Source organism: Gallus gallus, chromosome Z (genome assembly GCF_016699485.2).
Source record: "Gallus gallus isolate bGalGal1 chromosome Z, bGalGal1.mat.broiler.GRCg7b, whole genome shotgun sequence".
Taxonomy (NCBI): domain Eukaryota; kingdom Metazoa; phylum Chordata; class Aves; order Galliformes; family Phasianidae; genus Gallus; species Gallus gallus.
The window spans coordinates 85,246,971-85,268,863 of record NC_052572.1 but is presented as its reverse complement, the minus strand read 5'-3'; the positions used below and the strand labels follow the sequence as shown (position 1 = coordinate 85,268,863).

Below are 21,893 nucleotides of genomic sequence, written 5' to 3'. Positions count from 1 at the left end.
CAAATGATCCCACAGAAAATACAGTACTACGAGGTGATAAAGTTGTACTTTTTCATACTCTAAAGCATGATTCTAAGCTATATTACAAGATATAACTAATTTGGAGGAAACGAACCAAGAAATTTAAAAATAACTTTACCTCCTGACGTGCTTCATTACTCTACAAATGATAGTACAGATAGTTTGCATTAAATGGGTGTTCTCAAATTACTTAAGCGTTGACCTTTGCAAGTAACACGTTCCAGAAGAAACAGCCTATGTCTGCGTATGGCTTCAGCCACAAGCTCAAGACTGTGCACCTCAGCTGTGACAGCAGAGCAAGGAAAAGCTTGATTTCCCTGCAAGGATCAAGCAATGCAAGGCTGTATCGACAAAAGCGATTCTGCACAAAAACAAAACAGAACAAACTAAAACTTACAGATGACTCATTTCAAAACAGTCTTGCTGATGCTCAGTTTTGAGTAGAGCCCCATTTGTATATTTGCAAATCTGAGGTTCAGCATGAAGTGGGTACTCCACCCTAGCACAGATGCAGAATCACATGTAGTTCATTTCTGCCAACTCATCTCCACGAGAAACAGCTGTAAAATGGCCAAGCCTCCCTGAGCACTTGGCACATGCAGCAGATGGTATCTAGCTTTATCCCTTAATTGTGCTCCTGATTAAAGAATGGTGAAAAAAAAAAAAATCACTGAAGATTATTCGCATCTCCAAGGCATTCCCCTAATCTACCTCATATTATCCAAGGTAGCTATTTTGCTTACTAATAGTTGTTTTTCACTATACTTGGCTGCTAATTACAAAAAGGAACCCTAGCAGAGAAAAAAAATACACCTTGTACTCTTGAACCTGATCCACACATGGCATAATACGAAAATGTTTATGTGCCCAAATCAGCAAGATAACCAGAGGACTTAACCCAGGCCTTCCAATTTTGAAGGAAAGAGTCTTTGTAGGAACAGACATAAACAGATGGAAACATGGCAGGGGGAGGGACTGTCCATGAAGCACAGGTGTAGAATATTACCTAAATGAGATCCCTCAGACAAAACCCTAGAGGCACAGCAGAAAGCTCAAGAAACAAAGCTTATTCATGTGGCTGTTACAAACTGTTAAAGTAAGTTACAATATCTAGAAGTGACTCTTTACAGAAAGATTTCCAGTGACAAAGATGCTCTATTAATTATTCACTGTATGAACATAGCATAAAATTTGTATGTGTCGCACAATCTCAAGTTCTGTTTTTAAGAATAGTAAATATTAACGTTTAACTTTGAAGATGATTTCTTGGCGAAGAGCCTTTCCTTCCAAACTGCCTTTTGCTGGTATTTCCCAGCTGATTCACCTTTCAGTGGCTCTCTGGAATTTTTCAACAGCTGTCATTCTCAGATGTGATAAACTCAGGATGGGGTTAAATACCTTCTTAATATTAAAAAAGGGGAAAAAAAAATCTAGAAGCAGAGAGAACTTGAATCAGAGTGTAGAAAAGCTTCTTACAGACGATTCCTTGTCTGAACATTAACTATGGATACAGCACCAGCTTGGTTTTTTTTTTTTAGAGTTTTGCAACAAAATTTTGTTTGTCATCCTCAAAAGCTATCTTCAACAGGACAGCTGTGCTCAGTGAACTACAAAGACACAGAAAGCCACTGCCCTGAATCTGTCAGAACTAGTAATGCCTAATCATCTAATTATCCTGTCCAGCCTTTCCAACACTACACAACAGCGCCCACACCAATAGTAATATCAAGCTACAGCTGGAAGTTAAGAGAGCTTACTCCAAATCCTCCAGCTCAACTTTGTCCTTCAATGACTATGATATAGAGCTAAAATGTCTAAAAAAGGCTGACAGAGATCTACTACACATAGAAAGCAGTGAACATCTAAGCATCAGAAAAGAAACTGAAGAGAGTAACAACAACTCACTGACAAGACATACACAGACAGCACAGCTGTTCACAAGTTTTAAACCCACCTTATGCCAATAATTCACAAACCTGTTTATTTCCTGAAAGATACATGCCTGTAAAGCTGCTGCCTGACTCCTAAGTAGAAGAAAACACAGGGGTAGCATCCAACAACCAAAACATCAGGACACTCGGGTATGCAGGACACTCAAGATCCTCCTTTGCTTGTTCTCTAACAAACAGATTCCTGATGAGAAGACTTACCATCTAACTAGGGAACCTGCTATAGTAAGCAGGGGGGTTGAACACTAGATGATCTCCAGAAGTCCCTTCCAGCCACTGCAATTTTCTGACCACGGGTCCATTCCAACCTACCATGGCAGTAACAAGGTCAAATTTCTTCACTTTCTTTGTGAGTTATACTGGCGTGTCAATAAATGAGTAACTTTATAGCTCTGACGCAGGAAAGCACAAAAACAAGTTCTCACATTTTCTGATGGATGAAGTTCCAGCCCTGAGTGTTTGGTCATCGTCCATTTTCTCACCCACAGGGTCTTCCACTGACCAAATTAACCAGCTACCTGAACTCTGCCAAGCCTCCTTTTGGCCAGGACATAGCAGGTTGACAAAAGCAGACTGCCGTACTGTTCCAGTTATTTGAGGCAACCTGGATCGTTCTCACTGAAACAGCATGGGCAGAAGTTCACAAATCACTGCATGGTTAAACAGAATAAAGGCAGAAGTAGGAGAGTGAGGTGTTCAGTGGAGAGAAAGAGGATGCACACAGCCATACCAGAATAAACTTGGCAGATGCTTCTGTCATAGACTGGACATAGATTTAACACCAAGGAGCAAGACATCCCTCCAGTAGGATTACACCAATTAATTCTGAATGCAGACTTAGTCCTCTGCGAAGATGCAGTACTGTGGTTCAAGGACTTCACATTTTACCGTCAGATATTTTACTGAGGTCATAACAACTTAAACTATAACTGTCTCTGTTAAATTAAACACACAAGAACAAAGATGTCTGGATACGTGTGTATTTAATATTCTGCCTCCTATACAAAAAAAAAAGAAGGCACATATTGCAGGTCTTAGACATAAACTGTCAATGAGATTACATACACATCCTGAACCAAATGACAGTACTTGATAGATCACCATATCTACTGCATACTCACTGTTTTAGAAGTGTCTCAGTGTGTTTGTCCAGTAATAGAAAAAAGTGAAATATAAGCATCAATTGGAATGAGTAGGTGGCAGCTTAGCTATGTGTTCATATGGCACCTGCTTTACAGAAGTAAAAGAGATGTTTGCTGAAAACTTAGAAACTAAGTAAATCCATGGAGGATTATTAGTATTACAATGCTACCCAGGGCAACTTTGTCCTTGAGCTATGAAAAACTGCAGCTGGGACTGTACTGCAGATAAGCACCAACAGAAATAATCATCAGTAACATTCTTCACACAACACACACCACTGACTACTGCAGGAAATACAGTCTTGGCTTAGACAGATCATTTGTCCAATTTAGCGTGGCTGTTTTCACTGATGAGAGCAACTGCGGCAGCTAAAGACAAACCACCCTGTGACTATGAATTTAATGGGAGATGTTCCATGAGACGTAACAACAGCGTTGGCACAATGGAAACTCCAGAATCACTGTACTGCTCGGGGGCACTGAGGATATCTGACCAGGAAACGAGCACTGTACCAGCTTACACAAGCTGCTGCTCAGACAGCTGCCCAGAGTTTTCGAGTCCTATTTTCACAGGAAGGGAAGTGCTCTCATTAACTCCAACGCAGCAACTTTCAAGCCCTAGAACGTTCTCCTGCTACACCCTAGAATTTCCAGATGTTACAGCTGAGTGTGATGTTTTAACATTTTACATTCTAGAATTAAGAGGGTTTAACGCAAGGTATTAAATTTCAGTGTGTGCACAAAGAAGGCTAAAGCTCAGCTTTTTTCTCTCTCCATATTCAGAGAAATCAGCTTGCATTAAACGAGCCTCCATTTGATTAGGCAATCAAGTTAGTGAGCCTTCCTTATGAACTGCTCTGAAGTATTTCACATTTACTGTTCATAATGTACATTAAATTCGTATTTCGTCAGAACTAGCTCGAATGAATCAGTATGTGTTTTCTAGGAAACTTTTTAATGTGGAAGCTATTTGGAAGCCTTATTAGCAATTTCACAGCTTATCCAGGGCATAGTCAAAGCATAGATAAAGAAGGAACAGGGTGCACCCCGGGCACTTCAGAGAGAATGAAAGCAGGAAAAAAGCTCAGGGGAACCAAGAACAGAAGTTAATCGTAGCAAAAGCAAATGCAGAGCTCCAAGACAAACCCACTGAGATCCCTTTCCACACAGCATGATCTTCATACAAATTGGCACCAGGGCTCATCATCCCTTGTGATGCTGACCTGGAGTATCTGCAAGTAAGTATGTGATGCACAAAGAGCGCAATGGCATTTCGTTGTTACTTTATCGTTTTCAGATAGCTACTCCAAGAGTATTTATTGGATTAAAACATCAGAAGTTTAACAAGGCCCACCCTGTGAGATACCTGTTCCCCTTCAGACTAAGGTGCTCTATACGCTTAAGTTAAATGACTTGGAATCATGCTACTGAGAAGTTCAAAGTTCTGTTCCTTCATGAATCATGATCTCTTCCTTCAAAACCTGCTACAAAATCACAAGAGCAACGGTCTTCCCTAGGTTCTGTAGCTGATCAGACGTCAAAAAAAGCTTTACTGACAGAGCTTTTTAAAGCTCCTCTTTAAGCAAAGAGGCTTCCCCTTTCAGCTTTGCTTCTTCTCTCCAAACCTGAAGGAAGGCACTATCTTTAAAATACACTGAAGAGACGCTTGCTACACGGACCCCTTTTTGTTAAGGACAGGCAACAGCCACAGAAGAACAAAGATACGCGCTAATCCTACTGCTGCAAAGGTCAAGGACGGGAAACTTCAGGAAGAGAGGCACAGCCACACTCCTATTCGTGAAAGGCTCACTGTTTACAAGAAGACTTAAGGTTTGGATGAAGACACTAGCAAGGGGGAACACGACTACGACACAGCAAGAAAAACACCAGCCTCGACCAACAGGCACACCGGCTGTCTTCAGAATGAGGAAGTGTTTACGCAGCCACCCGTGGGCTGCTTTTTTCCCCCCGTTTATCACCTCCTGACAGAGCTCAGGCACCGCGCGGGCCGCCCCTGCCCCGCCAGCCGCCTCGACTCGAAACGAGCGTGGGGGCGGCGGGGGGCAGCGCCCGGGGAAAGGCGGCGGCAGCTCCGCCGTTTTCGTTATTATTATTATTATTGGCACGAGAGGGATCTCGGGGAGCGGCGGCGCCCCGCGGGGCCGGGCTGCCTGTGGGAGGACAGGTCAGGGCCGGGAGGAGGAGCCGCTCCCGCGGCAGGGCCGGGCCGCGTACCGCAGTGACAAGCAGCGCTGGGCGGGTAGAGGCCGGGTTCTCACCTCCAGCGTGGACACGGTGCTGGTGAACAGGTCCTCGCCGTCCTCCAGCTCCTCCAGCTCGGCCGGCCGTGCCTCCCCCATCGGCGGGGGCTCCCGCTCCGCCGCCATCTTCCCTCCAGCCCGGCCACCCGCGCTCACGTGACCCCGCCCCGCCCCTCGGCACGTGATCGGGGAGCGGGAGCGCGCGGCGAGGCGGGAGTCGGCGGTCCGCCCAGTCCTGTGGTGCGGGTGGCTGAGGCGCGCTCTGTGAGCGGTCGGCCTTTGCTTTAGCAGAGCGGTGCTGAGTCGTTGCCCAGCAGGACCCCCCCCCCCAGGTCCTTTTCCTCAGAAACCCCTTCCAACATGTCAGCTCCTAACCTGTGCTAGTGCACGCAGTTACCCCTCCCCAGTATAGTACTTTAGTCTCTGAGACTTCCATGGCACGGACTCTGTGGGAGTCGGTCTCCAGAGGTAATCTCACATAGAGCTTAGATTCTGAGTGGTGTTATGCTAGGCTGGCTGCTTTTCTAACTTCATCGGGACTCGCACCCGTGGCTTTAATGCTGGTGTGGCTGGGCTGTTAATCTGCCCTCTGAAGTGCTTGGAGGTGGTCAGCCATCACGCCAAGAGTGTGGTATGAAAGGAGAATAAAAAAGGTGGCAGCATATCGGTTTTGGTGCTATTCCTCACTCGTTAACAGGGACATGTTAAGGTTTTAGCTCTCATTTCGAAGTGATGTTACATGGGAGGAATGCCTGTGATTTATTGCCATGAAAACTACAGCAGAGACAAGGAGCATTGCAGTGCCATTTGCAGAGCAAATTGTCAGCTATAAAGTACTGATTTCCAACACAGGCACAGCCGTTAGCCATGCATTTTTGCCAGCAAGGAATGACGACTTTGAAAACCACTGATGCTACAAGAAAACCCACGGTGGTTGCAAAACATGCAGTGGGCAAAGAGATAGTGATGCATCACTGAGAAAGAAACTAAGCTGGATTTCAAGGTAGGCCTCATCCTAGTTGACACAGGTTCTAGCCTGCTTGTTGTTCAACAAACACATAACAGTGGTCAGCTCGAAGTCATGCTGCAAAACCAGAATGCAAAGGGAAGGAGAGAAGGCTGCCCACGTATGCTAATGGGAACTGCAGCCAGCCCTTCCTTTGCAGCCAGTAAATCCACCTCTCTAACGCTAACTGACAGAGCTATTAAGGCTGGAAAGTCAAGAACCTGATGGGTAGAAATGCTGAGGCAAAGGTTACCTGTGGAATTGGATTCAACCTACTGTGTATGTACTGTGCCTGCTTTAATTGTGTGGGTACGTACGAACACTTCCATAGGAGCCTTGTTCCCAGGGAGCATTGACTGCACTACCACTGCCTCTGGTTTTCTTTGCAGTACCACAGTTACCCACATACTTCAACTATTATATGCAGTTCCAAGCCTGCTCTAAAGACAAAATCATTTGCCGCCTTCAGGCCTTTTCTGCAAGGCTCCGTGGCTCATGGTCCAAGCATAGCCTGTTAAAGAAAGGGAGAGGTTGTACAAAAACTGGAGAATGGGATAGTGTGTCAGTGTGGGAACCATCCCCTGGCCAGTGAGAACTGCCCCTGGCCATGCAGGCTGCATAAGGCCATAGCTATGCTGCTGTCACTCCTCTCACTTTGTCTATGCATCACAACTTGCAGCCCAGTGCTCATGTCAGGGGCCTGAGCTATGACCAGAAGTTGTCAAGGAAAAGAGGAAGTGCTGTCTTTAGCAAAAACATGGAGGCCATAAAACCGTGTGATGGTTAACATGGGAACAATCCCTCACATTGTTAGGAAATTAAAACCAGATCTCAAGGAACCAATGGAACCAGTGGAACCAACCAACCAACCAACCAACCTTCCTTCCTTCCTTCCTTCCTTCCTTCCTTCCTTCCTTCCTTCCTTCCTTCCTTCCTTCCTTCCTTCCTTCCTTCCTTCCTTCCTTCCTTCCTTCCTTCCTCCCTCCCTCCCTCCCTCCCTCCCTTCCCTCCTTCCCTCCTTCCCTCCTTCCCTCCTTCCCTCCTTCCCTCCTTCCCTCCTTCCTTCCTTCCTTCCTTCCTTCCTTCCTTCCTCCCTCCCTCCCTCCCTCCCTTCCTCCCTTCCTCCCTTCCCTCCTTCCCTCCTTCCCTCCTTCCCTCCTTCCTTCCTTCCTTCCTTCCTTCCTTCCTTCCTTCCTTCCTTCCTTCCTTCCTTCCTTCCTCCCTCCCTCCCTCCCTCCCTTCCTCCCTTCCTTCCTTCCCTCCTTCCCTCCTTCCCTCCTCCCTCCCTCCCTCCCTCCTTCCTTCCTTCCTTCCCTCCCTCCCTCCCTCCCTTCCTTCCTTCCTTCCTTCCTTCCCTCCCTCCCTCCCTCCCTCCCTCCTTCCCTCCTTCCTTCCTTCCTTCCTTCCTTCCTTCCTTCCTTCCTTCCTTCCTTCCTTCCTTCCTTCCTTCCTTTTTGCAGTCATGTGTTTTTCATGCCCCTGCTTACATCTTGGTTTTCATACCTTGTAACAGTTTGCCCCCCCCCTTGCAAACCACACGTAGAAAGGGAATAAAATCAGGATGCTGGAGGACAGCTTTCAGAGTTACCCTCAGCCTGAGACCTCCAGCTTACAAGCCCCCCTTCCATTGGGCCCTATCCCATGACAAACGTGTTGACAAGACAGGTAGTATCACCTTTTCTGCCCTAGTTTACTCCCCCCCCCCCCCCACCCCCAGAAAACTGGTTAGTCATAGGCTAATACTGTTTGCTTAGAATACACAAGACTATGGATCATATGTGCAGCAGCTTGCTCAGAGTGCATTTAATGAATTGTCTGGTGCACCTGATCTTTGTCAGTGAACTGTGTCATAGCCATGGTCTTCTCACTGGGCAAAATAAATCAGGGAACGGGATGGGGCAAGCTCCTTGCTGCAGAATCCAAATTGCACAGATGCTGATGAATGTTTTCTGTAGAGTATCCCCATGAGATCAAGTTGCCGATTTTACAGGCAGTGAGCAGAGGATGAAAAATACGTGAAAACACAAGTGCTTGCTAATTTGGATCCCCAGCTTGAGATAGCTGGGATTTGAGTTCTTCTAGAATCCCTAACATTTCAGTGGCTCCTCTGCCTGGGCAGAAAGCTTCAATATGCCAGTACTAGCCTCATCCACACTGCTATTTAGGGATGGACCTTTGCTCTTTCCTTCTCTCTTCTGTTCCTCCGTATCATTTTGCATGCCCTTGTCAGCTCCCATGTTTTCTGGATTAACCTTGAGATAAGCTAAGAACCCTCCAAAAAAAGTGACTTCTGCTTTTAGCCTACAAGCCAGTGGTTCTTTCAAGCCAGTGCCATCGCAGCACAGACTCCTCCCTGCGCCTCTCCTGCCTCTACTACAGCTCCTGTGGGCTCTGTGACTGAAATAGCTATGTTGTTCAGGCATAAGTAAAATACTGTTTATTATTCTACTCTGCTTATACTTCAGTTCATCTGTCCCAAAGCAACTGCATGAGACAATAACGTTGACAGAGTTCTGAGCAATGTGAATCAAGGTTTTACAGTCCAGTGTAATAGATTAATGTAACTTCTTACCAGTTTCACCGTACTGGTGGAACAGCCACTGCAGCCCCATGTCTTTTTAATGACTTAAATATCAAAGGAACTGGAAGAGTCTCACAACTAAGATTTTGGAGGAAGCTGAAGGAGTGAGTCACAAGCGGTCATCTGGTCAGTTGGTAAGTGTTTCTCAGGCCTATTTTTAATCGTCTCCAATGATGAAGACCCAAAGCCTACTCCAAGAAAGCTGTTGTTTTATTGCTTTGCTATCCAGTGCCAGAAAACATTTCCCTCATGCTAACCTAAAATTCAATGGCTGTCATGCTAGTGATGCACTCTGGTGTTGAAACATTTTTTGGTAAGCGTATGACACCGCTGGGATGCCTTTTGTTGTGATCTTATTCAGAACCGATACTCAGCCTCATTTTTTATCCATCATGTGTTTCACTCAGACTACGGAGTAAAGCCTCACATTCCTTGCTGAGTTTTGTCTTTCCTTTCACTGACATTTTCTCCAATCTGTTTTGACAATTTTGAATCATTTTGCTATGCTTCACCTGTTTGGAAATATAATGCAAATATAATAAGTGCTGTCCCCATTCCATCATTGGAGAGAATATTAAATCTTATCAGGCCTGCAGTAGACCACTGTTGTCTTTCATTCAGTGCATCCTTCTGTAACACTGTTTTCTCACCAGCTTTGTACCGACTCTATATTAGGTTGCAAATGCTTTTCCATTAGCTTCCTTATGAGAAAGTCACAATAGATAGATGTGCAGGAAATGCTTAAATACTATTTGCTCACTAAGTGGTATTGTAAGGAGGTGGCTAAGTGCAGTAGGGGAACAATAACCACCAGAGTACTTAGAGTTCATGAATTTCAGATATTTGACTCATCCAGTTAGCCAAACAAGCATTGCATTTTTGGTCATGATGACTGTTCTTCTGCGAAGCATATGCCATCTTTCCATCTGAGTATTTAATTGCATACTTAAAAAATATATATGTTCTGGCACCTTGGTCTTGTTCTTTGCTAGTGAGTAGCCTGTGTTTTTCTTGCATTAGAAACAAACTATTCTTATGCAAGTGGAACAGGTTTTATAACAACTCAGATGTTTAATTCACCATTGGTGAATCTAATGACAGGCAGTGCCTTCAGTCAATCAATGCAATTGGAATTTCAGCTTTCCCTTTCATTTATTGACGTATTAGATTAAAATATGAAATTCTACTGATGTTAGCTGGGTGCTTTTTCCTTATTAAAGCAGTAAAATTATGCAGAAGAACAGCATTTTTTTTTTCCATCTTCAAAAGCATTCATGGCAGCTAAGAACTGAGAGGGAAACCTTGGCTACCATAATACACATTTATCATTTATCTGCTCTCGTGGTTGTCCTCCACTGTTTATGCTTTAAAAGAGATAGAAAGCCTTCTAGCTAATATTTGTTTTTATTGTAGCACTAATAACCTTAAATCCTGACCAGCATGACGAGAAATACACAGCAGCTTTGGAGATAACTTGATTTGCTTTGGTCTTCATTGGTCAGTGCCTATCAAAGCTAGGTTGATGGTAGGTATCATGGTTTGTATTTGAATCATTCAAATGTAAATATGTGGTTAGCAAGTAGTAGACCTGGGGCATTCCTTGCTAGTGTAGAAGAAATATGTCTCAAAGCTCAAGAATAGTTGAAGATAGGACAGTATTTAGGAGAAGTGTCATAGCCACTTGCCTGAAGCTTACACTCCTCCAGCCCTCTGCTTATGGCCCCTTTAGTAGGGACAAGGATGGTCTTAATCACTCAGAGCTGCAACTCAGTGTAAGTTTTTCAGCCAGTGGTACTACCCCCATCTAGTGTAGGACTTGGATGAGAGCTCAAAGGTTTTGTGTTATCACTTGGTAGCTGAAGAAGGTTTCAAAATGATGTGGCTTCTGTGGACAATCTCAGTTTGGAAGTTTTGCAGTGGGTGAATAGGAAATAATCTGAATCAAGAGGAAGCTTTCTGTGTGAGAACCTCATGGGTGGTCATGGTGAAAGGCTGAAGGTAGAGACGATGTCGGTGAGGAAGAAAACGAGTGACGTGCAAGAAAAATAGGTCACCTCCCAGTCCACCACCATAGATATAAACCCTGGCAGCATGATCCTTTGGGAAGGAAGTTTATTTTCCTCTTACTTGGCACAAAGCATTGGCTGCAATACATAGATACATCTACCAGTTCCATCACAGCACTGGTGGCCTTGCTATATCCTGAGGAGGCAGACAGTTTTCAATTGTTGCTGTAGAACCAACCAACCCAGGTTTTAAGCTTTACAAGATTTCTCTTGTAAGGACAGTCTGTGCTGTTATAACACTGAACTGAGCTTCTTGCTAATTGATCCACTGAAAAAAACACGCATAAGAAGCAAGGACAGAAATTGCAACCAGTTCTTTTGGGGCAGATAAGGGATTATGCCACGGAGAAAGTATTTGTATTTTCTCAGGAGCGAAAGGTCTTTGAAACCATTGCTAGCCAGAAGGTCCTCAGAGAGCTCTGGGGAGGACGAAGCCTGTAGATCCCAGCAGTTCCTCTGTTGTGATTGCACATATGCAGAACGAAGGAGGTGCTGCATCTGCCCTCACATCGATATTCAGTACTTTAAAGGAGTTTGCCCCTCTCAGCTTCTGTCTGTGTGGGTGAACCGAAGAATTTCAGTTTGATTTAAAAGCAGAAACTGAGAAGAACAGTTCAGTTCTCTGGCACTACTGCTGGAATTTTAAGAATGCACACATCCAACACCTGGCTCCAAAAACCCTGCATTTCAGTTCTTCATCAGCGTTTCCATATATATGTAGGGTTTATCTGTCCTTAGCTTCCTAAAAGGCAGGAATCTACTGTAACGTATTCAGCTCAACTTATAGGGAATAGAAAGAGGGAGTCAAAATGAAAGGTAATTCCTCTGCAATCCTACCTGCCTTAAACTGCTGTATTAGAATGAATTGTGTGATGACTGCCTGTTTCCACTGTGATTTGTGTGATCACTGTGATGATTACACAAATGCATACATAGATGCTTAACTTTAGGACAACTGCAGTTAGTTGAGGTAATCTCATTCAGCAAAGCACACGTGTATATCCTAAACTGTATACCCTCTTTTGGATTGAGCCTTAAGCAGTGCTTGTTGGCTGATTATGGTATCTATCATCATAAAACCTGATAATTGGTAATTGATAACACTCTCTCCAAAATCAGTCTGCCAGAAATGGACTTCCCTCCTGTCCAGGCATACATACAAAGGCTTGTGTTCTCCTGCTGCTTAAAAAAAGCAACGATAGTACAAAGCAAACAAAATAAGACAAATAAAAAAAACAGTTCCTTAGAATAAATAATAAAAAAAAAAATAAAGGGCATACTCAAGCTTTAAAATATCTGTCAGAATATTTGCTTTTGTGTGGGTTAAGAGGGGGAGCTGCCAGAAAAGGTTGCTTCAAATGTCTCTAGTCATTTTTTTCAGAGCTCTGAATTTCTTTTCCTCTTAGGAAACGTGTAACATAAGGGCATGTGAGAGCAATTTTTCATCACACACCGAGCGTGCACTAAAGAGTATTTGCTTTATTTCAAAGTTCCACAGCCCAAATGCAGCTGTAATTTGCATCGTTTACAATTTTGCTGTAAACTGACTTGGGGCATCTGTCTACATTATGGCCAGACCAGGTGAAGGATAAGTAGGAAAAATGGAAAACTTCTAACACAATTGATTTCCACCAAATAGCACTGTCTCTGGCTGTTATAACAATTAGTTTATCAATTTAATGCTGATTATGCCTTGACCTGTAAGTAACAGGGAACCAACACAAAAGAATAGCCTGGCACTGTAGCCACAAGAGCATTAATACCTGTATTTTCTTGAGGTTATTTTCATGTATATTAAGTAAAAATCTGCTTTTACAGCAACATCCTTCTTTTACAAGTTTTATTTCAGTATGCTCCAACTAAATTTATCCTGTGAAGGGGTAATTTTGAGCTTAGAAAAGCTTTTTCTTTCAAGTTTGTGCTCGAAAAGATAACAGATGCTAAACACAGAGAGAGAGAAACGAAATGCATCTCTCAAGAACAGCAGGAAAGTAAAAAATATACTGTCTATATAAATTAGCACTGCTGAATTAATTTTTTTAATTAGGTTTTATGTTCGTTTTTTGCTTTTTTTTTTTTTTTGGTAAGAAAGCTACTTCTTGAGCTCAGAGAAGTTCATAGAGGAACACAGCAGTCCTAAGATAGTGAGGAATCCATTGGCAGAGAGATTGGAGCTGCAGAAGTGAGTTGTTGAGATTCACTTGATGTGTTCGAAGGATATTTGTAAGTACTTGACCTACGTAAGCTAGATATGTAGCCAAAATCTTAGTGCACGTTGTTTTTTAACCTTCTTTCTATGTGGGTTATATGCTGTTTTCTAGAGTGTAATTTATTTTCTTTGATTAAAGTAGTGCTGTGCATGTCAAAAAAACAGGGTTTCAGGCCCCTCATTTCAGTAGCATAGATGATACAGTATGATTCTGCCAGCAGGTTAAATAGCACAATCACTTAACCTGTTTGGGAAAAACTCAATAAGAAGTTAAAGTGTTCTTAATGAAATTCTGTCTGAGCATGTCAGACTATTATGTTGTACAATTGTGTACAGTTTCTTAGCATATAATAAAATCTCTCATTTTTCCTAGAGATCACTGAGCACTGTTCCTGTGGATGCTAGTGTACTGATACATCAGTGTAATGATAATGGACTGATATCTCCCCTTCTTGTTTGCAGTTCTGTAGATTAACGTGGAAGAAGGAAAAGTAACCTCCCAGTTCCTGCCTGGTGATAAGAAAATAGGCCATTCATAGCTGACAAGCTCCCCTATCCAGAACAACAAACATGGCCATTCTGTGGAATTAAGTATTTCAAGGTACAGCTCTTTGAATCATTCTGAAGAATTTAATCCAACAAACGTGCCCAGGTTTCTCTTCGTAAATCAATGCATTCAGTGTGTCATGCAGGAGCACTCATTCAGGAGGAGTTCAGAGGTATGGGAGCAGCTGGCATTGACCTGGTAGACCAGGTGGGTGTACTGGCCACCACTGGTGGAAGCTGAGATGTGCATAACAGGTCGCTACGCCAAGCATCCAGTTGCTTTCCATCTGAGGCAGCACAGGAAAATGCTGTGCTCTGTTTCTGTCGCCCTCTTCCCTATTGCGAAGGTTGTTGCTTCACCCATCCTTCAGCTGAGCAGCCAGGAAGAGCAGTCAGGTGTTGACTTTGGAGCCATTGTCAGAACCTAGCCAGGGTCAGTTCCACCTAAAACGGAACGGCTGGTTTCACCTGGGTGATCTGGAAGGAGCCCCTGTGTACCAAGTGACAGAAGCATATGGTAAGAAAAAACAGAATAGATCTTGTGTGACAAACAAGTTATGAACAGAACACATGAGAATATGGTGAAGAAAGCAATGGCGGATCTGGAACAATAGCTCTGAATTAATTTCCATGTTTAGAGAATGTGCACTTTGTTACGTACAGCGATGGAAGTATTACGCAGGTGCAATACATTTTCATCTATAAAATGATGAGATGATGAAAGGGGCTTAGACATTCATAACGTCTAGTGTCATCTACACTTAATCCAAGTTACGTATTTATAAGTTTAATTAACCTTCATGTTTTAGAATATAAATGTTCTGCTTGGTCAGATTTGGAATCATAGAATGGCTTAGGTTTGAAGGGACCTCAGGGATCACCAGGTTCCAACCCCCTGCCACAGGCAAGGCCACCAACCTCCATATCTGGTACTGGACCAGGCTGCCCAGGGCCCCATCCAACCTGGCCTTGAACACCTCCAGGGATGGGGCATCCACAGTCTCCCTGGGCAGCTGTTCCAGGACCTCACCACTCTTTCTGTGAAGAACTTCCCACTGACATCCAATCTAAACCTTCCCTCCTTGAGCTTATACCATTCCTCCTTGTCCTATCAATGTCTACCCTTGTAAAAGGTTGATTCCCCTTACCCTCTGTTTGTTTTATTATGTGGGAGGATCCTTTTTTTAGTGGTTGGGATAGGACCTCTGTTCTCCTTTCTTGTTCCTACACTTGACAGAGGTTTGTCAGCACTATAGACAGGAATGCTATGCATACAAACCTCTGCTTTGCACAGGTGCATAGCCAGATGAGTGATCACAAATTCTTACCTTGCAGCCCCAGGACCATTCAGGACTGCCCAAAAGCAACCACTGCTGTGCCAACAACAGGCAGCTGCTGGGAAAATGCCTGCTTCTGTCGAGGAAAAAATCCGCCTGGGGCTCTTGGAGCCATCAGCTGCCTAGAGCAGAGAAAACCCAGCTCCTCCCTGGGTTAGAGCAGCAGTACCTCCGAGCAGGAGAGGATGAAGCATCGCCATGCAGTGACAAAGCAGATTCTGCCTGACTGAGTAGCTGATGGTGCCTGCAAGGACCTGGGCCAGAAGTGCACCCAAGGGTGCTTTGCATGAGTCCTGGCCACCACTGCCATCCCCTGAGAGGAGATGCAACAGCACCTGCTGAGTGTGCAGCTGGCAGCTAAGGAGGTGGAGCAGCTGCTGTGCCTTGCTTTGTTCTGCCCAGACAGGAGCAGGCAGAGGGTAGGCTATGTATCAGATGGACTTCCACATCACCATAGTTCTGGGAGGACTGAAAGACTGTGCTAGCACACCCCACCCTCTATGCACAGGTGCAGAATGATGTGCTCTGGATACAACTGGAGCCTGCAGGAGGTGCCTTGAAAGCTGACAGAGGTGACACGGGCAGGTAAATAAAGGTGTGGACATTTATTTGATTTTCCACCTTCCCTAAGACAGCGTGGGGTTCGGGGTTGAATTATGGGTGTATCACATATCTTCATCTTTCCGTGTGATCTAAGCAGTTTATGCACTCCAATAGAAGACCACAATGTAGTGTTAATGTAACCCCTTTGAATGCTACGTGGGATGCATTTCTTTGATTTTTTTTTTTTTTCCCCCAGGACTTTTATATTTTGACTTAAGCATTTTAAAACTTAGAGGAAATAAAAGTCTTCTCTGACACTGATGGACCAAAACTTAAATACTGAGTAAGACTTGCTTTCTGGACCTGAAGTACTGTTTTCTAGATCCAGGCACTGGAATGCCAGAATGAAATCAAATTGAAAACATTAGTGGTGGATTTGTGATGATGACCTCAGTATGACAGGAATGCACTGTGAGTTTTCTGGTTTGGAGAACAAATGTTACTAAGAAGCCTTTTCTCTTAAAAAAAAAAAAACCTGTAAGCATAAAACATCAACTTAGGAAATTCTCACGCTGTTATTTAATCAGAAGTATAAAAAAACCCAAAACAAATGCTATTTTCGAGCAGTGAGGTTTTTGTTCTAAGCTACTGCCAAGAACATATTTTTGTCTGCTAAGTCAGGATGCTGATATGGAACCTATTATTTTAGATGAGCGTGTTATTTCTGGAAAAATTCAGCAGTTTCAGTCAAAGGATTTTGTATGTTTTTTCCTCAAAGAAAAACAATGCATTAGGTTTTTCTCTTTTCCCAGACATGTCAAAGCTGGCAGAAGCAGCATGATACTTGATGAAGTCAATAAACTAGAAGACTACTTCCTTTTCTAACTTAAGTGCTTAAAACACACCTGGAGACAGAGATTATACCTGGAACATACTGTAGGGTTGCCACTCATGCTTTCGTATTTCACAGATGCATTATCAGGCTTTGCTTTAAAATTTATGGTCAGAAATATTTTCTCTCTTTCTCTCTCCCCCTTCCTTCCCCCCTTCCTTCCTCCGAGATGGCAGAGAATTCTGTGCTAGATGTGGAGCTGGGTGAACTCCCTCTGGTGGTTAACTGCAAACCCAGATTACTCAGCGATCGCCACGTTCCTAGGTTGATGAAGTAGCTTTCCTGGTGAAGAAATACGTGTGTCAAAACTTGCCATAAAAATAATTTCCCTGGAGTCTGCCTTCACGCTCCTTCATAAAGTGGATATTGAATTCAGTCACAGAAACCATGGAGGTGTGCACCAGAAAAGCATCATAACATCTTGTTAGGCAGATAAAATACGCTCCACGCGTTGTCCATCCAGAAGGATAAGGAAAACACCAAGGAACAAAGACAGAAGAAGTTGCTTGCAATATTGAAAAATGGTAATCTACTGGATCAAAACTATTGCAGACCTCTGGCTGGAGGCCCTAAATAGTTTGCTGTGTTTAGGGAAAAGCATTTCACTTCATGGTTTTGAGTGATTACTGTAATTTGCATTTTAGAAGGCACATCTCCTTCCTAATAAAGCTATCTGAAACCACTGGGATATGGCTACTAGTTGCTATCGCATACATCTGTCATGACGAGGAGTCAAAAAGCCATATCAAAACCAGGCCATTATCTTTCTGGACTATTAACAGAAGCATTTTATATAAGAGTGGAAAAATAGTTTTTGTTCGTTGGTTTGTTTTTACATAGCTCAACGCTCAGGCCACAGATCAATCATTTTATGTCTTTAATACACAGCAGTGTGTTTCTAAAGTGGCCTTCATCGGTATGGGGAGACAATTGGGCCCCTTTCTTTTAGGTTGCAGGATGGGACCTCTCACCTCTGGATCTGTGCAGCTCCTGTAGGCTGACTCCCTTTGCTCAGTTTTAGACAGTAGCCGTAAGTGCACAAAAAGCACAGGATTCATTCACTGCATCAAAGGTATCTATGTCTTATGGATATGTGTAAACTATTGAGAGGTGCAGAATTTAACCCATTTCTTCTTGCCTCACAGTCTTCCTGAAAAAGGTGACTAGTGCATTAAGTTTGTAAAACCTGTTATTTTTGGCATCTGCTACCACTGGATGGTACCAGGGAGTCTGGATGTGTTGTTTTTTTCCTTCATCCACACTTCACATATTTTTTCCAACTTTATTTATATCTGAAAAAGAAGCCACGGGGGAATTTTTAAAAGGGAAGCATCCAACACAAACAAGCGTTCCAATTCATGTGTAGCAAGATAGTAATCCTAAAACACAAACCAAAACCACTGAGATCATTCTGTCACAATATAAATCCTACATATAGTATTTTCTTAAGAGTTCTTTGGGAAAAGAAAAGAAAAAAAAAAGATCTTGTGTCTCACATTTGTTCAACCTGATCAGTTACTTTTGTCAGCTGTGTATCTGCCTGTGATAACTTCTTGCTTTATCATGGGATTGTAGGAGGTGGAGCTGGAATGGATCTCAGGAAATCTCTAGTTCATCCCACTGCCTAACGCTCATCTGTCTCCTATCTGACAAAACACACAGAACCATTTTTACAGCGTGAACTGTTTTTCTTCTTATTCTGGTTTTTGGGAAAAAAAAAAAAAAAGGAAAATGTTTAGAAAGATGAAAATTTCATGGTAGAAAAATTAGTATTTCAGGCCTAAATAAAATCCGGTAAAATATGGTGAAGTGTCCTGCCCATCTTTCAGTATGTTGCTCTGTTTACTATTTGTTTTTATTTTCCTTTTCTTCCTTGTGCTGTTTTACACCTTTTCTTTCTTTCTTTCTAGAACTGTTCTCTTCTAGCTTCTGCATTTCCTTTGCCCTTATTTGCTCTGTTATCTTCACAGATGCTGCTACGAAGAGAACTGAATGAAACACCCTTCTGTAGAAGAGCCATCAGCAACACAGCTAAAGCAAATGGAAATGCAGTAAGCACAGAAACGATGTTGGTAATTGTTGATAATCATCTCAAGACTTTTCTAATTAATTTCCCCCTACTTTGACTGCATTTATATCGTGGTCTGGATACATCACATAATAACACAGTGATCACTTCACATTGCATCCAAGCTGCTCTTTTCCACTCTCGTGCTCTGGCAACACCTTGCTTTTTCCTCTGAGCATCACATTTCCTTCTCCTGTCCAAATCAACATTCAACCTCTCTGTGAGATATTTTCCCCTCTCTCTTTCAGTCACTGCCATCACATCTGTACAGTTCTGCACCTTGTGCCATCGCTGGCTGAAAGAAATGACAGCGTGGTGGAAACCTTTGTTCCAGGTGTCCTGACATTCCTTTCAGTGCTGTTCTGGAAGGAGACCTCAAGATTAGCAGCTGGGTTTTGAAGATCTAGATTTATACATCATGACCTACAATGAAATAAAAGGAAATCACCATGCTCAGTGGAGGAGCATAAAACACTGGGTCATTTGCGAGTCATTAAACTTGGATGTTTATGTTTAATTCTATACCCTATTTACAAAGAGAGAAAGAATTAAAGCAACTGAGAAGCGTGTTGCATTTCTCAGTGTCTAACAGCAAACAGATTTGTTTTGCTTGGAAATAGGGAAGAAGAGAGCGCTTCGAACATGCATAGTAACATCCAGTTGTCTGGATGATACCCACCCATTTCAGAGAGAACCTTGGGAAACCCCACAGAGTACTGAGGTCTATCCAGGCAGCCTTTTTTTAAATGTAGGCAAGAACGGTGAGCTTTGGTAACAAGTACTCCAAGAATTACAAGTAAGAAAGCATGGAGACAACAGAAAAACAGGAATTGAAAGTAATCTAAGTGAAGTGTGGTTGGGGCATGAGTAGCGCACGTGTAGTAAGGTTTAGTTCAGTTCCTTGAATCAAAGTACAGCAAGGCGAATTACTTTATTGTCCTCTCATTGGACACCATGGGAAAGCGGATAGAGTGGGTGTATTTTGTGTTACACAAATAGTAACTATCTCAAAGAATTTGCTAACTGATGCCCTAAAGGCTAAGAAGTAAAATATTACGTTGCTATCCCCAGAGCAACAGCTGAGGTTATGACTGTACAAGAAAATAAATCCACTGAAGTCCAAAAGTAATGTAATGTTTGGCTTTCATGAGCTGATTTTCCCCAGCCACATTCTCACACCAGACCACGTTTATTTCTCCAACTCTTTGAGTACAACATTTGTTTGCATGGCTTTAAGTGTTGCAAAACAGAGAAGGGACTCAGGAGGGACCTCTTGATGATGCTCTGCTACATCCACCGTGTGGCATTCCAGCTCAGTAGGAAAGGCAGAGGTTTCCTTGTGATCCTAATGGTATTGAAACTTCGTTTTTTCTTGCAAGACCACTGCAAGGGAAAGGAATCTGCTGCTGCTTATTGTTTAACAGCATCCTAACTGAGTAGGGGTAAAGGTTGTTAAAGGCTGAGCGCATGCTCATCTCACTTCTTATCTTACCTGTTTTTGCTTTATGTAACATTAACCTTGACTCTTAGAACATTCTGTAAGGTATTTTTTAATCAAAGAGAATCCTAAAACCTAAATTCTTCTTTAGTCACTGATTATAAAGGCACCGCAGAGCTGAATGTCTTGCTTCTATCTCATTTTTAAGGAAAAAGGCTTGGACTGCATATTGCACTGTCAAACTCGTTGTCCCCAAACCAAGAGAAAAAGGCAAGCAAATGCAAATCATATTAATGCACTGTGAAACAGAGAGAGGGAAGAGTTCATTAACAAATGAGGAAGAACTGCTCAGGCAAAATGAAATAGTTTGGTTATTTCCTGGGAGAATAATAGCAAGCACTCTCTGAATATTAACTAGTAGAACTAAAGCACAAGTTTTACAGTCTATGTGAAACAAGGGGATGCTTGCCACTCGACTGCTGCTGGACCTGCTGATGAGTACACTGACAGTGCTTTCTTATTCTGAGCAGCATGACTTTCTGCAGGTAAGCTCGTTAAGTAAATAAATTATGTTTACACACACAGAATATGTATTTCATAAGAACAGATCTTTGAACTCCCCTGTCTGTGTAAGCTACGCTGTGGATTACAAAGAGGCAGCGCATAAATGGTTGCTTATGGCACTTGGCATGAGAGCAGCACATTTGTCATGTCCATAGATGGTCACCTGCCAAAAGTTGCCCACTACTTTTTATCTGCTTATGTGCCAATAATATATTAATCCTGGTTGTCTACAGGTAAACGAAGTATGCCAAGTTTCCAGGGAGTATCCAATGGACATTGGGAAGCATCCAAAAGGTTGTTATGTTCCATGCGTATTCATGCACCCTAGTCTGCAGAATTATGCTATACCTGGTGAGGTTTGCTCTGAAAGAAAATAACCTGTTGAAACTCAGTAAATCCATCTGTTGCCTTGAACTGCCCAGACACGTTTAATATGGGCAGAACGTTCCAGTAGTGGGAATCTCTGATACCTTAACGTGCTCCCAAAGAAATACCTTAAAAAACAAGCCTCCAAATTACTTTTCTGGCTGTCCAAGTTGTTGGTGTCAGGGTGCACCGGACAAGGACAAGTGCTATGTCCAGCTGCTGCAGGAGGACTCCTGGTCACCCTTTCTGCCCTGGCAGGCACAGCCGAGGTCAGCAAGACAGAGTAAGACTGTGCACTATCTGGCAATCAGCAAGATACTGGACTGTGTTCTGGACAGATTTCACAGCAAGCAGTTGAGACAGGTCAGTATAAACACCTGCGCTGCATGTGAGCTGCTGACTTCTGAGGAGGAATTTCTCCTAATTGGTCTGTGCAAAGAAAGCTAATATAAGAGGGGGAGGAGGGGGGAAAGCATGCATTGGTTGGAGAGTGGATAAGAACCTCCATCTGACCCAAAACGCGTCTTGGCTGTGACAAAGAAAAGTGAAATAAATTGCAAGGTCGCTGCACTCTGCTTGTCTCAGCCTGTCTTTCATGTTCAATAAATGATGTGCGATTACAGTGAGCAGCTAGCTCCTAGGGAGTGTATTTTGGCAAGCCCTCTCCCCTCTTTCCTCGGTGTTGGTACCGTGGCTTTGTGCCACGGTATCCTTCTATCCTCCTACCTGTCAAAATAACTTCAGCCTGAAAGCGCTGACTGCTACTGACTGTGGAGTAAACCTGGTGTTACACAGCTGCGTCTGGACCGTGTCTTGCAGTAGCAAAGTCGCCGGGCAGAGGCCGTGGCCCCTGACATCCACAAGGACTATCCTGATATCAGTGGGAGTTTCCCCTCCATACCAG

General features: G+C 43.3%; 1 protein-coding gene and 1 long non-coding RNA gene across 7 annotated transcripts in view; one reads left to right on the top strand and one right to left on the bottom strand.

The window, feature by feature from the left end:
• Nucleotides 1-5,531, bottom strand: part of SNX2 (sorting nexin 2) — a 32,975-nt gene extending 27,444 nt beyond the window's left edge. For all 4 annotated transcript variants that reach the window (XM_015280786.4, XM_025144702.3, NM_001012607.3 and 1 more), the window contains exon 1: nucleotides 5,392-5,531. In XM_015280786.4, the coding sequence (XP_015136272.2) occupies nucleotides 5,392-5,499 (108 nt within the window). In that variant the 5' untranslated portion in view covers nucleotides 5,500-5,531. The remainder of the gene's footprint in view (nucleotides 1-5,391) is intronic.
• A 2,336-nt stretch (nucleotides 5,532-7,867) lies between these two features.
• On the top strand, nucleotides 7,868-21,549 carry LOC121108293. 3 transcript variants are annotated; one of them, XR_006932380.1, is made up of 5 exons: nucleotides 7,868-10,485; nucleotides 13,115-13,249; nucleotides 13,698-14,298; nucleotides 15,117-15,713; nucleotides 18,524-21,549. It is a non-coding gene; the product is annotated as an uncharacterized LOC121108293 (long non-coding RNA). The 3 variants fall into 3 exon arrangements; XR_005842715.1 differs by having other exon boundaries at nucleotides 13,119-13,249; nucleotides 15,117-21,549; XR_005842714.1 differs by having other exon boundaries at nucleotides 15,117-21,549.
• Nucleotides 21,550-21,893: the final 344 nt, after the last annotated feature.